This window comes from Achroia grisella, unplaced genomic scaffold, assembly GCF_030625045.1.
Source record: "Achroia grisella isolate CSIRO2021 unplaced genomic scaffold, CSIRO_AGI_Agris_v1 utg1847, whole genome shotgun sequence".
NCBI lineage: Eukaryota > Metazoa > Arthropoda > Insecta > Lepidoptera > Pyralidae > Achroia > Achroia grisella.
Window position 1 is genome coordinate 668333 of NW_026712687.1, and position 13386 is coordinate 681718.

The 13386-nt window shown below is 34.7% G+C and overlaps 1 protein-coding gene across 1 annotated transcript in view; it reads right to left on the bottom strand.

Moving 5' to 3' along the window:
* Window positions 1-13386, bottom strand: part of LOC131841574 (serine/threonine-protein kinase Genghis Khan) — a 57511-nt gene that overhangs the window by 43103 nt on the left and 1022 nt on the right. The window contains exons 2-12 of the mRNA XM_059189893.1: window positions 12354-12568; window positions 8788-8967; window positions 6728-6849; window positions 5403-5510; window positions 4937-5041; window positions 4410-4558; window positions 3805-3898; window positions 2634-2745; window positions 2015-2145; window positions 1192-1278; window positions 591-712 (exon numbers count right to left, since the gene is read on the bottom strand). Of these exons, the coding sequence (XP_059045876.1) occupies window positions 591-712; window positions 1192-1278; window positions 2015-2145; window positions 2634-2745; window positions 3805-3898; window positions 4410-4558; window positions 4937-5041; window positions 5403-5510; window positions 6728-6849; window positions 8788-8967; window positions 12354-12414 (1271 nt within the window). The 5' untranslated portion in view covers window positions 12415-12568. The remainder of the gene's footprint in view (window positions 1-590; window positions 713-1191; window positions 1279-2014; window positions 2146-2633; window positions 2746-3804; window positions 3899-4409; window positions 4559-4936; window positions 5042-5402; window positions 5511-6727; window positions 6850-8787; window positions 8968-12353; window positions 12569-13386) is intronic.

Below are 13386 nucleotides of genomic sequence, written 5' to 3' on the forward strand. Positions count from 1 at the left end.
AGGAGGCGAGTGCAGATGCACTGCTAACTCGCGGAAGGACTTATGTAGCGGCTAAAGAGTAACTCCCGCCTGACGGATGTGACTTTAATCTAAAGCCACCGCTAGAGGTTCAAACCTTGGCTCAGGCCGTCGTTATTTCGATCCCCGTTTGAATTGTACGGGATCAAGCAACGAGTCCCTAAATACATGAGTATTCAGAAAGTAATTTAGTAAGTTAACGGGAAAGGGATGTAAAAAATTAAAAAAGGGTTGAAAATGGTCTTTTTTCAAAATAACTCGCTAACGGTAAGACATATGAAAAATAGTTTTTACCAAAAATTTTAGAGAAAAAAATTCTGCTGACAACAGGTCCTCTTCTTCTTCAAACAGGTCTTCTTCTTTATTTTTTCATTATCTAATGTTGTTAAGCCAAGCTGCGGCCAACAGCATTAGAATAGTCCGAAAAAAAAAAACATTCTCCACTCTATTATTTGAAGCTCCCCGGGTCTCGACGAAGTAGGTTATATACCTAAACCCTAAAGGGACGTGTACACACACACCCCATAAAAAACCACCGTCACCATAAGACCACCACAACAAATCATAATTACCTAATGTCGGTGTCATCTACATCGAAGTTGGACGTGTCTGTAGGACTGGACACGTCAGGTACGAACGGCGCCTGCATCTCGCGCAGATTTTCCCAGTCGAGGCCCGCAAACCATGGATGGTTCTAGAAATTATAAAAGTATATTTATTCACGTAGGTCTATTATTCTAATGATATGTCAAAAACTACTGTCAGTTCAGAGAACATTTGATCATTTTGTACAATATCGGCGTAGGCATTGTGGGCAATAGGATGTAAACTGTATTTAGGATATGCGTATGTAAGAAAAAATGGACGACAACTGTATATAAATTTAATAGAACTACCTCGACATATGTTGTCGTACCCAGAGTCACCTACTGGATAGAATTGTGTTTCAAACCATCCAGAAACCTTTGGAATAACATACAAAATTTCATCCGAATCAATCCAGCTTAGGAGTAGTTAAGTGACAAATCTACATACAGAAGAACTATTATAATATGTAACATTTAAAGTTAGAAGGATGTTATATAGTTGTCTAATTATATTCAATTACATTATATAGGCGGCCTCTATAGTCTCTTAGTTTAACGCCCTTATTTTGCCTAATATATAACTTACCTTGAAATCCTGTAAGCCATTCTTTCCTAATCGATTCTCAGATGAACAAATCAATCTTCGGATGAGATCTTTCGCTTCCTCAGATACCTGTAAGAATTAAGATACATTTTCATGTATTACGATGTACTCATATTAATATGTTGGCAGTTGCATTTCAGTAATATGACATTGTTGTGGTTCTTTATATACAGTGATGAAACCACTAACTTGAGGACATTTTATTAGGAACAATTTATAATTCATATGTGTCAAATTATATTATTAGTGTACTATGTGATCAGCTGGTCGAATACAGTGAGTGAGACGGAAATACAAGCGCGCTCCTATTCGTACTAAGGTTTAATATAACCGAGGTGGCGTTCCGCGAGCAATTAACGTGCAAGTATATTGCGCAACTTGTGTGATGCTACAATATGAATGTAAATTGACATGCTGTGTTTTTTTTTTTTATAACTGTAATGCTGTTGGCGAAAGTTGGTCTTTACAGATTCACCGGACGGTAGGAGAGTGCAGATGGCACTCCAAACTCTCGGAAGGACTTAAGGAGCAGCTGAAGGCTAACTCCCGGCTGACGGATACGACTTCAGCCTGAGGGCACCACTAGGGATTCGAACCTAGGCTCAGACCATCGTAATTTCGATCCCCGTTTGAATTGCGCGGGGGATCGATCGGTGGGGCGATCGGGGGCACCGGTGTAAAGCGCCCGGTTGATTGAGCTCTATAGTGTGGTTCATTGGTGTGTAGTGTGATGTAACCTAGTGTAGTGTGGTGTGGCATGGGCTGGCGTGTGGTGGTGAGCGTGGCGGCGGTGGTGTGACGTCACCTGTGCGGTATGTTCCTCGGGCGGCGGGCAGTGGAACGAGCGCGCGTGGTTCATGATCTTGCCGTACGTCTCCACCAACGACTCCGCGTAGAACGGCGTCTCGCCGAACAGCATCTCGAACATACACACGCCTGTGTACAACATAATATTAAATAGATAAACCATCTGATAATTCATATCCATAAAATGATTTTAAAAAAATATTCCTAGGTGTTTGAAAATCGTGCGCGCTTTAGCGTCTTTTTTTCATTATATTCTTAAAGACTTTAATTAAAATCCGTTGCAGAGTATAAAAGATCTAAGCGAACAGACAGTGTAAGCGACTTTATTTTATACTATGTGAAGATTAATGACTCTATGATATCTTTGTAACATAGTCCGCCATTTTACAATAATAATTAATTATTATAAAAAGACGCTAAAGTATTCATAATTGAAGAACGCGTGAATGTGCTCAGTGTCGGCGCGCGGATATTTTTCGATCTCTTTGTCTACATTTACATGTTTATTCTTTCCTGCGTGAAAAATGATTCGCGCGTGAAAGAGTGTACGTATCATCTAATGACTGAGAGGAATTTTGAGAGCATTTTAATGTATGTGTAAATAATAAAGTGCTTACCAAGCGACCACCAATCGCACTCGGGTCCGTAACGGCCCTGTCCGTCCTCCATGGCGCGGAGGATCTCCGGAGAGATGTAGTCTGGAGTCCCTACAGCCACGTTGCTTTGTACCTGACAGTATAATAAAATCGCATAAGAAAATTTTGGCAAAAAAAAGAAAATAAATGTTAAGAGTGGACAACCCTTAGCACTTAGAGGTATGAAAAATAAATAATAGCCGATTCTCAGACCATATTACATATGCATATAAAATTTCATAAAAATCGGTCAAGCCGTTTAGGAAGAGTAGTTATATACTACTAACTAACACTATGACACGAGAATTTAATATATAATATATTATTTATTTTATCCATAAATCCTAAAATGGTGTCACAACAGGGACAATATAAGTCATATAAACTAACAATTTTATGGACAAAAAAGTTGACACATCTTAAACAGTCATTCCAGAAACGGTTAATGATTCATGATCAGGCATCTAATTGGTAACCTCCTTTTTATAGTTGGCGTTTAGCAATGAGGCGGTTATCATTTTAAATTGACAAATTAATGAAAAAGTAGCACAATAATAAAATGATTATAATATTATACATGCATTTTGTTTTTAATATTTTGCGGCCCCCCTCATTGATTTAAAGTAAGATTATTAATTCCAGTCAGTAAAATGACATTTCCAGTGTTGCAGGTTTTTAGTCTCAAATAAATAGTGATGTTGTTGAGTTTTTACAATTAAAAGTTAGTCAAGATTACATTTTTTTTATTCAATATCAAATTGCCTTTATACAAATAAAAATTCTAGTATTAATTCCTCTGAATCTCTTTTTACATTTTTTCCCAGCTTTTGTAATAATGTTATAGTGAGAAATTTTAATATGCTGGTAAGGTCCATATTTATAAAATCGTATTGTTTAATACGATATGTATTAAATATTTAAAATTAAAATAAAAGTCTTCGATACCTAATAAAATAAAGCATGACTAAATGTCTAAGTCTATTGATTGCCGCACATCACTATTGTAGCGGGTCACCCTTTTTTGAATCAGTGATAGTTGCACTTGTCATTTTACTGACTGGAATTAATAATCGTACTTTAGTTATTTTTATTGGCCCTAGATCCTATCTAGTTTGGACAGACCTGCTTTAAACTAATGTTGACAATTAATTACCTTTCCATCATCACCTAACCGCAAACACGATCCGAAATCAGCCAACCTGATGTGCCCACTGGCGTCCAACAGAACATTATCTGGTTTGATGTCTCTGTAAAAAAAAAAATAATTTTAAAACTTTTATTAAGACTGCACAGAACCTATTTAAATGAAATAAATAATTCCATATTAGGGAACATCCATAAATCATGTCATAAGTTATTTTGTCCAAGAAGTGTATAAATTCCTGACTTCAGATTTCAAAATTTAAACAAGTGTTTGCTTGTTAACTTAATCTAGATAAAAAATTGTTAAATATACGAAATATCGCGTATTCATACGGTCACACTTATTTTCACATGTGGCCATTTGTGACATCCCCTTGGGCAGTTAAAATTCATGAACTTCGTGTAACGTTATTTTATGAATGGCCCCTTTCTTACAAAATATAACTAATTGCAAGTTGTTCATGCATGAGATTGTAAATACAATAAGCCAGGAAAATTCATACAGCACCATGTAGTCCCAAACTAAACACGCAATTTTCGTAAACAGGGGTACAAGGTTTTTACTTCACATATTAATATATAGATATTCTTTTAACGACCTGTTTCCCCACTCACCTGTGTACATATCTCAGTTCATGAACACTCTGTATGGCTAGCACCATCTCAGCAATGTAGAACTTAGCCATATCCTCGGGAAGACGATCCTCAAACTTGGAGAGTAGAGTTAGCAGGTCCCCGCCGCAGTAGTAATCCATTACGAGGTACTGCAAGCGAAAACAGTTGTATGGAATACATTATGAATGCAAATTAATTAACTAATAATAATTATAGCCCACAATTTTGCCAGTCAATGGTTTGAGATAAAAACTTATGCTTTTCTTTATTCCAATTGCCATGTATATGTGGGTGAAAAAACTATCTCCGCGTTTATGATATCAGCTGATTCATTTTTTTTTAAATATTTTTTTATGAAGATTTTTTTTTTATTTAAAATCTTTAAAATTATTAATTACATAAGTTTGTTACCATAATATGTCGGATTAAGAATACATTTTCATTTTTGTAAAATTACTTATTATAAATAGTAGTGAACAAGAAAGTAGTAATTTTTTTTTTATTAAAATAAGAACAATATTAGTTACCAAATTGTGTTCGTCTTGGAAGGCGTAATGTAAGTTTGTGATCCATCTCCTATCGCCAAACACGAGCATGTCACGTTCTTCTTGAAAGCACGCTGTTTCCGCCCTCTGCAACAGGAAACCATTGCCATATAGACAATATGCCGTATATAGCTAAGTCTTTATTTTATTATGAAACTATCTGTGCCCTAGTAGAACAGTGACGTTGGATAGTATTTTTAATTATTTAGGGTTTTTTTTTTTAATTAAATACATACATGTAATAATTGATAATCTAATAAAAAAAAAATTAAAAAGTAGTAGTCCGTCTCAGGGTCTTGACTATCTGTGTCGAAATTTTATTTAAATCGGCTCAGTAGTTTTCGCGTGACAGCACGACAGACCGACAAAAAAACAGAGTTACTTTCGCATTCACAATATACTAATAAAAATACGTACGTCCCTATTGGTGTAATTTAATGTATCTTACCTTGAGCATTTCCCATTTGTTCAATATTTTCATTGCGTACACCCTTTCGCCAGTCGTTGTCGATACTGTGCCGCCCGCCACCGCCATGTTGACACCACCGTCTGTTCCCTATTTAGAACATCAAGAAAAAAATGTTTACATTGCATTATAGAAAAAAAACTGCTCTCGTTAACGCGCACGTTACACCCTGGTGTTTCAGGCGTCCATAGGCATACAGTGACAATTTTGCATGAATTGGGCCGTATGCTTATTTGCCATCATCTAGATATATATAACTCAAAGGTGACTGACATGGTGATCTATCAACGCACAGCCCAAACCACTAGACGGATCGGGCTGAAATTTGACATGCAGGTAGATGTTATGACGTAGGCATCCGCTAAAAAAGGCTTTTGATTAATTCTACCCCCAAGGGGATAAAATAGGGGATGAAAGTTTGTATGAAACTTTGTCAATTTTAAACCGATCGGGCTGAGACTTTGCATGCATAAAGCTACTATGACGTAGGCATCCCCTAAGGAAGGGTTTGATAAATTCCACCCCTAAGGGGATACATAAATGCGAGCGAAGCCGCGGGCAAAGCTAGTCATAATATAAAAAAATGATATCTCTTATTTAATAAACCTAGAATCTATGTATATTGTCCCAAAGAACAATGCCGAATGCGGGATAAGGGAAAGTAATTTTACTATATATTTTGTGTTCTTCTGTGGTTATCCGTAAGTGACAATGACTTTTCATTGTTATTATTATTAATGTGAACTGATAATCCCATTGCTAGCAATGCACCATGTCAGATCGATCACGTTGTTCCCCTAAAAACTATAATCATAATAAACTCCTGATGAATTTACCACGATGGGCTGACCTGACTTTATGCTCATCTTATCATCCTCCTAGTGCATTTTTAATTAAAAAAAACTAGTAACTTTATTTCATATTATGTCGTTCAGTCGAGTCTGAGTTCTTCAGTTTATAAAATAAAAGTACATTATTCACCCTTGAGGACAAAGCTGAAAATCAGCGCTTTGTTCCTTGAGTGATCCTCCACACTGAGCTACGTACCAGTTTTGTATTGCTGTAGGTATTCCCTTACTGGGCTGTTATACTTGTTATATAATTTTTTTACATTACTATGGTGGCAAACAGGCATACGGCCTCTCTGATGGTAAATGTTTACCGTAGCCTATGGACGCCTGAAACACCGTGTTACGTGCTTGTTTCCGACTCTAAATCTAATATAATGTTATAATTAAGGCTATATGTGTTAACTAAGATACGAATAAAAATTATTATCTATGTATCTAGTTGGCGTTATAACATACCTGCATAAAAGACGCTCGTACAACGCACACCTCACCAAAAGCCCCGCGGCCTATCACCTTGACTAGTTCGAAGTCATCCCGCGACAGTCGCAGCCGCTTCAGCGCTGTGGCCACTGGTTTAACTAAAACAATATCAAACATTGGTAACTTTAATAACCCTTATATTGCAGATTCTGTCAAACTAAAGAGGAAACGCCTTCACATCCTATGTGGTTGTAGTCCAATCATGCATAAACGAAATATCTCCTTTGGAAAGTTTACACTCTTTCCCGAGGAGATAAAAACCATCGCTCCAAAGAATATCCTTCAATTCTTGTCCCTGACGGGTCTAGGTTGCGAACTTTGAAAAAGGGCGAGCACAATAGATCTCTGTAGGTCGCAGTGTTACAGGTGCTACAAACATCTGGCAATAGCTCAAACAACCCAATAAAAAAAACCCTTATATTAGATAGAAATATAAAGTTGTCGTTCCCAGGTAAATTTTATAAAATTAATAGATCTGATAGTTATGTGATGAGACAGATTTCCGAATGAGCGGTAGTAAATAGTAAAATAATGCTGACTATTCTAAAAGTGCTTAAATTAAGTTTATTTGAATAAATGATTTTCTATTATATTCTATTTGTAGGAATGGGTATCAAATTCTACGAGATACCGATAAACAATTTCGGATCCATAAATAAAACCTATTATTTTTAAACTTTCGCGTTTAGTACGCAATATTAATTAATATATAAGGTTTTAATATAAAGGTTTTAACACAAAAAAAAATGGTAAATAAAGGTGCCTATGGTAATTTCATATGCCTATATACCTTTCAACTAAGTTACATTGGCCGTGGTCGTGAGCTAGCCAAAAATATATAAATGAGTTTGACTTACCGGGTCCATCACAGTAGAAATCGAAATCGCTTAAGTCGATGTCGCATGTCACCACGCAGAATTTACGTTAATCGAGGACCAATCCCAAAATTAAACGATAGTTTAGAAGATTTGTCTATCTTAAATTTAATTCAAACAGAATACTAATACTGAAAATCAGCGCTGCAGTGACACACTGCGGCACCTGCTTAGTGGAGGCCCTTTCAGCTCATAACGCGCGATATTAGCATTCAAGTTTTTCTATATTTTCACTCTGTATTATGTTACGCTGAATAAATGATTATTATTATAATAAGGAAACGAAAGTGCGTATTTCCGAATTAGCTTACAACGGGTGGTGAAAATAATTGAAACTAATAACTGTATTTAAAGTTCTTTTAATATGGTATGATAACTAATTTTATATGACCACAACAACAGCAAAATAACATTCGATTTGATATGTGGTAAACATCGCATATACACTCATATATGTGTCACACAATATATATACAGATAATAATATATCCCATTTCTTTACATACTACGCGGGTACCACCATTCATAAAATGCGACTTTTGTGGTATTGTTCATTCGTTGCTTCTTCATTCTTGAGTTAGTTATTACAGTTAGTTGATATCGCACGCTATATAATGAACTGCATAAGTTCAAATATAAATCTATTGAAAATTCAACCTTAAAGCAAAAAACTAAAGTCAAATTTCCTAATTTTTTATAATCAAGTTTATACAGTTTATAGATACAGAATATTTTACTATCCTACCATTCCTCCCACTCCGTCCCTACCTCGTTATCACTCGACTCAACGTTGCTATTCCACAGAACCAAGATGCCTCTTATTCTGTAATTTCAGTCTAATCTGCACTCTATGACTGAAACAGCTTACAAAGCAATCTGCTTCGCAGCTGAAACTGAAGTCGGGAGACAACTTTTTACGTTCTACCTCTGGTAGACAATGTATCATGGTAAACAACACTCTTTTCTGTGTCGAATATTGCATGCCTCTTACTTGTTAATGTGTAATAATTTATTTAAAATAACATTTATTCAAAAGAGCAAGATATTAGTTTCTTACTCATTCTTCTTGTGATGAGTCTGCGTTCCGAATGAGTGGTAGAATAAAAAAATATGACTATTCAAAAGTACTTGTATTTTTTCTCTATCTCTATTTCCACTCACCATACTGTATGAAGTCAGCGACAGCCTTCTCCCTCCGAAGGCTGCTATTACAGCACTCGTCGTACAGCACGAGCAGCACATCCAGCAGTGTCTCCACACTGAGCCCGTGGCTGCGGGGAATTTGGACCCTACGTGACAGGCACATCGTCTCGATTTGCTTGAGACGCTTGATGCCCAGCACTGCAATAATAAAAATAGGTTTTTAGTGTTGGATATCGACCGCCACGAACTCTTTTGATATTTCTCTTAATTTATTAAAAAAAAGGCTTAAAGAATTATTGTCTGCAAAGATTTATTATACTGTAAAAGACTTTTTAGCAGTCGTACAGTAGGAGGTAAGCAGATACTACAGCAGGCTTAAATTTAAATTACTCCTAACAAGCTAACAAATGGACTTTTGAAGTTTCGATTTTTAGCCTGGGCTCATGTTATTAGGTTATGCGACCGTAAACACTGTTCGATTGGTGCATTTCTAAAGAGGGCGGGGCGTAAAAATAGTTGGGCCAATTAAACGGCGCCAAAGTCAGCACGCGCCGTCCGATTCTTAACGGAAATGTACAGGGCCCTTATAAAATTATTGTATAAAGCATATTACTATTATTTAAGTATGTAGACTTCTGAATATTCAGCTAACGTAACTTTTATCTTATCTGACCTCTTTCTAAAGATGAAGTGTAATGTCTTAGATACAGAAGGTGATACTAAAATACCATATTACATCTACATCCACTTACAGTCTATAGTGTTAGTTACATACATATTTTAATATAGTACGATATAAATTTCATATATTGGTAGTACCGAGTATTACAAAAAATATAATTATTTTAAACAAAAATTTCTACATTGCATGAAACAATATAGTAAAAGGTCTTAGAATCTATCACATGTCTTGTACCCATAATACAAGCTATGCTTAGCTTGGGATTATGTGTAGGTAGGGAAAGACCAAGACAAAAACGCATTAAGCAGATCAAGGAAAAGTTGTAGTCGTATCGTATCGACTACAAAAGAGAGAGATGGAAAATCGTGAGGAATGGCAAGGGATCCACCGACAAAACAGCTCTTAAAATATGAATGCATAACCCATGAGGGATACATAGCCAGGAAAAGAGAGAGAGAGAGAGAGAGAGATACGTCTACAATACTATATGCTTTATACTGAATACAAATAATTTAGTAGCATCCTATATATAGAGAACAATTGCAATAGGTATACAGATAACAGTGATGGAAATCACTTACAGGGCTGATAAGATAACATCAAAGACATATATTGTGGGACTTCCCGGAGTTTCAGGGCCTACATTCTATAATACATATATTTTTTATCGTTGTATTTTGTACAATGGTAGGGTGCACTTGCCCCCATCCGATCGTGAAACGATCGGATGGGGGTTTAAAAGGAGGTCAAATGGAGGATCAGGTCGTCGTAATTTTGACGGCCTGAGCTGAGGTTGGGACTCCTAGCGGTGCTTTCAAACTAAAGTCGTATCCGTCAGGCGGGAGTTGTCCTTTAGCCGCTCCATAAGTCATTCCGCGGGTTTGGAGTGCCATCTGCACTCTCCTCGTAATTCCCTTAACATTCGCAGATTTACATTGGACTGGATGTTCTATATATAGTACAAACATTAGTCTGTACCGTGTATGTACTTACAAGAAAAAAGTATTTATATAAGTTGTCTAGTAGCCATAACACAAGCTCTGCTTCTCTTCGGACTAGATGGCGTTGTGTGAATCGTCTAGTGGCATTATTATTATTATAGACAAAGATACTTTTGAATTTGTAAAATAATTATGGTTTATCTCTTCGCAAATGTTAAAGCTATAATAATAAAATAAAACTATTTGCAAAAAAAATAATATTTAAATATTTCTATAAGTTGCTTAGTAACAATAATACAAGCTTATTTTCAATGCGTATTAATATCAGTGGTTGTTTATTTAGTTATTTATCCAAGTTTAATAATAGATATAGGGATATTATAAACATTGTTTCCTCTATATAGTTTTCCTGGATATGCATCAAATAATTTATTACAATCAACGACCTCGGTGGTGTAGCGGTCTAGCACACCGCTTTACGTCCGATGGTCGCGGGTTCGATTCCTCGCACGGCACAAACATTTGTATTCATGAGTATGATTGTTTGTATAGCTCTGGGTGTTTTCTATGTATAGTATAATATGTGCATCTACGAAAAAGAAATTTATCTATGTATTTGTATCTAGTACCCATAACACAAGCTTTAGCTAGCTTAACTTGGGTCTAGATAGCGCTGTGTGAATTGTCCAAAAAGAAAAAAAAAAAGAAGAAAAATCAGTCTTGTATAGTTTGCGAATTCTCGATCACGGTAGTCTAGCGATTCAGAACTCCGTCTTATTTCCGAAGGTCACAGGTTTGATTTGACACATATGGTACCTACATAAGATACTACAGACAGTCTATTTAATACCTGTTATGCAGAAAAATATTTGCTAATCCCTGTAACCTAGACACAGACATGCTGTAATTATCTGTTTTATTTTTGTCTCATACTGAATGCAATGACTGATAAATGTTGCTTGTGTCAACAATTGTCATGCAATGACACATGATGTGTATATGTGACACACAAGTTGTGTCATATAATTGTCATGTCACATCTTATCAGTATTATTGCAGGCATATAAAATTATCACAAAGAAAAGAAAACATTACAGGCAACAGTACTAGGTTGCCCTTTGAAAAACTGAAGGTTTAAAATGCATGGGATTTCATTCACTAATGGAAATAAATCTGTAAAGTAAAATGAGCCAGTTTCCTCACTAGAGGTAGTTCTCTCAGCAGATTCCCACATCAAAACATGCCGAGGCTTGGTGAGCCATGGGCAAGATATGGATATGAAAGAAAAGTATACTTTCAGATGTCTATGAATCAGACATACAATTAATAATGTTTTTTTTACCGATAATGAATTTTTATTTACATGACTTAATTGTACAACTAAGAACCTAAAATTAAAAAAGCCTAAAGGGACACCTTTTAATAATATATTTTAGTTATTATATTATGTTTTTTAAGCTTTCACATTATTAAAACAATAACATTAAAATATATACACATAGCAGATACAATGTAGTCTTAAATAAAATTAATATTGTATTAAGGATATAAATTAAGAAATAAAAAAAAAATATTTTGATAATACATAAAATGACATAGTAAAACATCATGTAGCAATAGAAAGTCATATGTTTAATTAAGGAACATACTCATATATTAAATGTCTTATAATAAACCTTGTTTTTGAGAATGAATGAAACAGATGCATGTACATATTGGATTGTATAATTTCTATAATCTCAATGTCTTCTATGTCATACATGATAAGCTATCATGTATATAATATAAAAGGGTCAGCAGATTGGACAATTGTCTAAAAAACAGATTGCCAATTAGCAGTATTCAAAAAGAAAAAAATACATGATATATACACAATATATGAAAATAAAAAATCTACTATAAACTTTCTGTTGAGTTCCTTTACTAAATATATTTAAAAAAAAAGTTTATTCATAACATACCTGGTACATTGTTGGTGGGGACCAAGGCCCGATCAGGTGACGAGTCCTCCTCATCAGACATGTTTCACTGCACACACACACAACTTCAATGTTCACACATGACCCACACAATTACACTTATGTTCTATGAGATTCGTAAAAAATCTACTTTTTAAAAAATTAAGGCATGCAGCAATTTATTGTGTCCGTCTTCTGTTCGTGTTCCATTTTCGAATCTGAAAAAAAAAATAGAAAGTTCTTTTTATTTGTGGTAAGTAGGTGTGCCTCATGCTCTGTATGCATGACATTATGATTTCATTGACTTTCAGATTAGCTAGCTAAATCTGACACAGCTGTAGATAGTAGATACATAATACAGACTAATTAATTAAATATCAATACCTAACCAATTACCTACTTCATATTTTATTTATAAATAATCTCTTTCCAAAGGTTGTCTGGAAGAGATTGCATTAGCGATAACACCACCTTTTGTGTTTAGTGTTTAATTTTGTATATATTTTTTCAATCCTTATTTCAGCCACCAATAATAATAATAAATAAAAAAATATATATACATCATGAAAAATATCTTTAATGCTATACCAGAAACTGAATTAAAAAATACCAATATTATACTAATGTATAACTAAGAGGTGAAAACAAATATTTTTGAAATATTGCTATTAAAGATATTTGGAATATTCATAATACATATATATGCAAGAGTAAACTCTGGAACCACTGCCCTGAGTTGAATTGTTGTACATACAACATACTTACATTATTCCTGAACAACATATGCTATATATATATAGCATCTATATAACTATACTTTTTTTCATTATTCTATAGCATTATATTAGATATAGCATCTTGAGTTTTAAGTAAATTACACATTTTCATTACATTTAAACTATTAATATAACTTCTAAATTTAAAAAGACATACATGAACAACTAATGCCATGCACATTAGTCATTTAAGTAATCTAAGTGAAAAGTTATTGTCCATTTTAGTGATCAAAAGAATACCTTTATAAATAGTTGCTTTT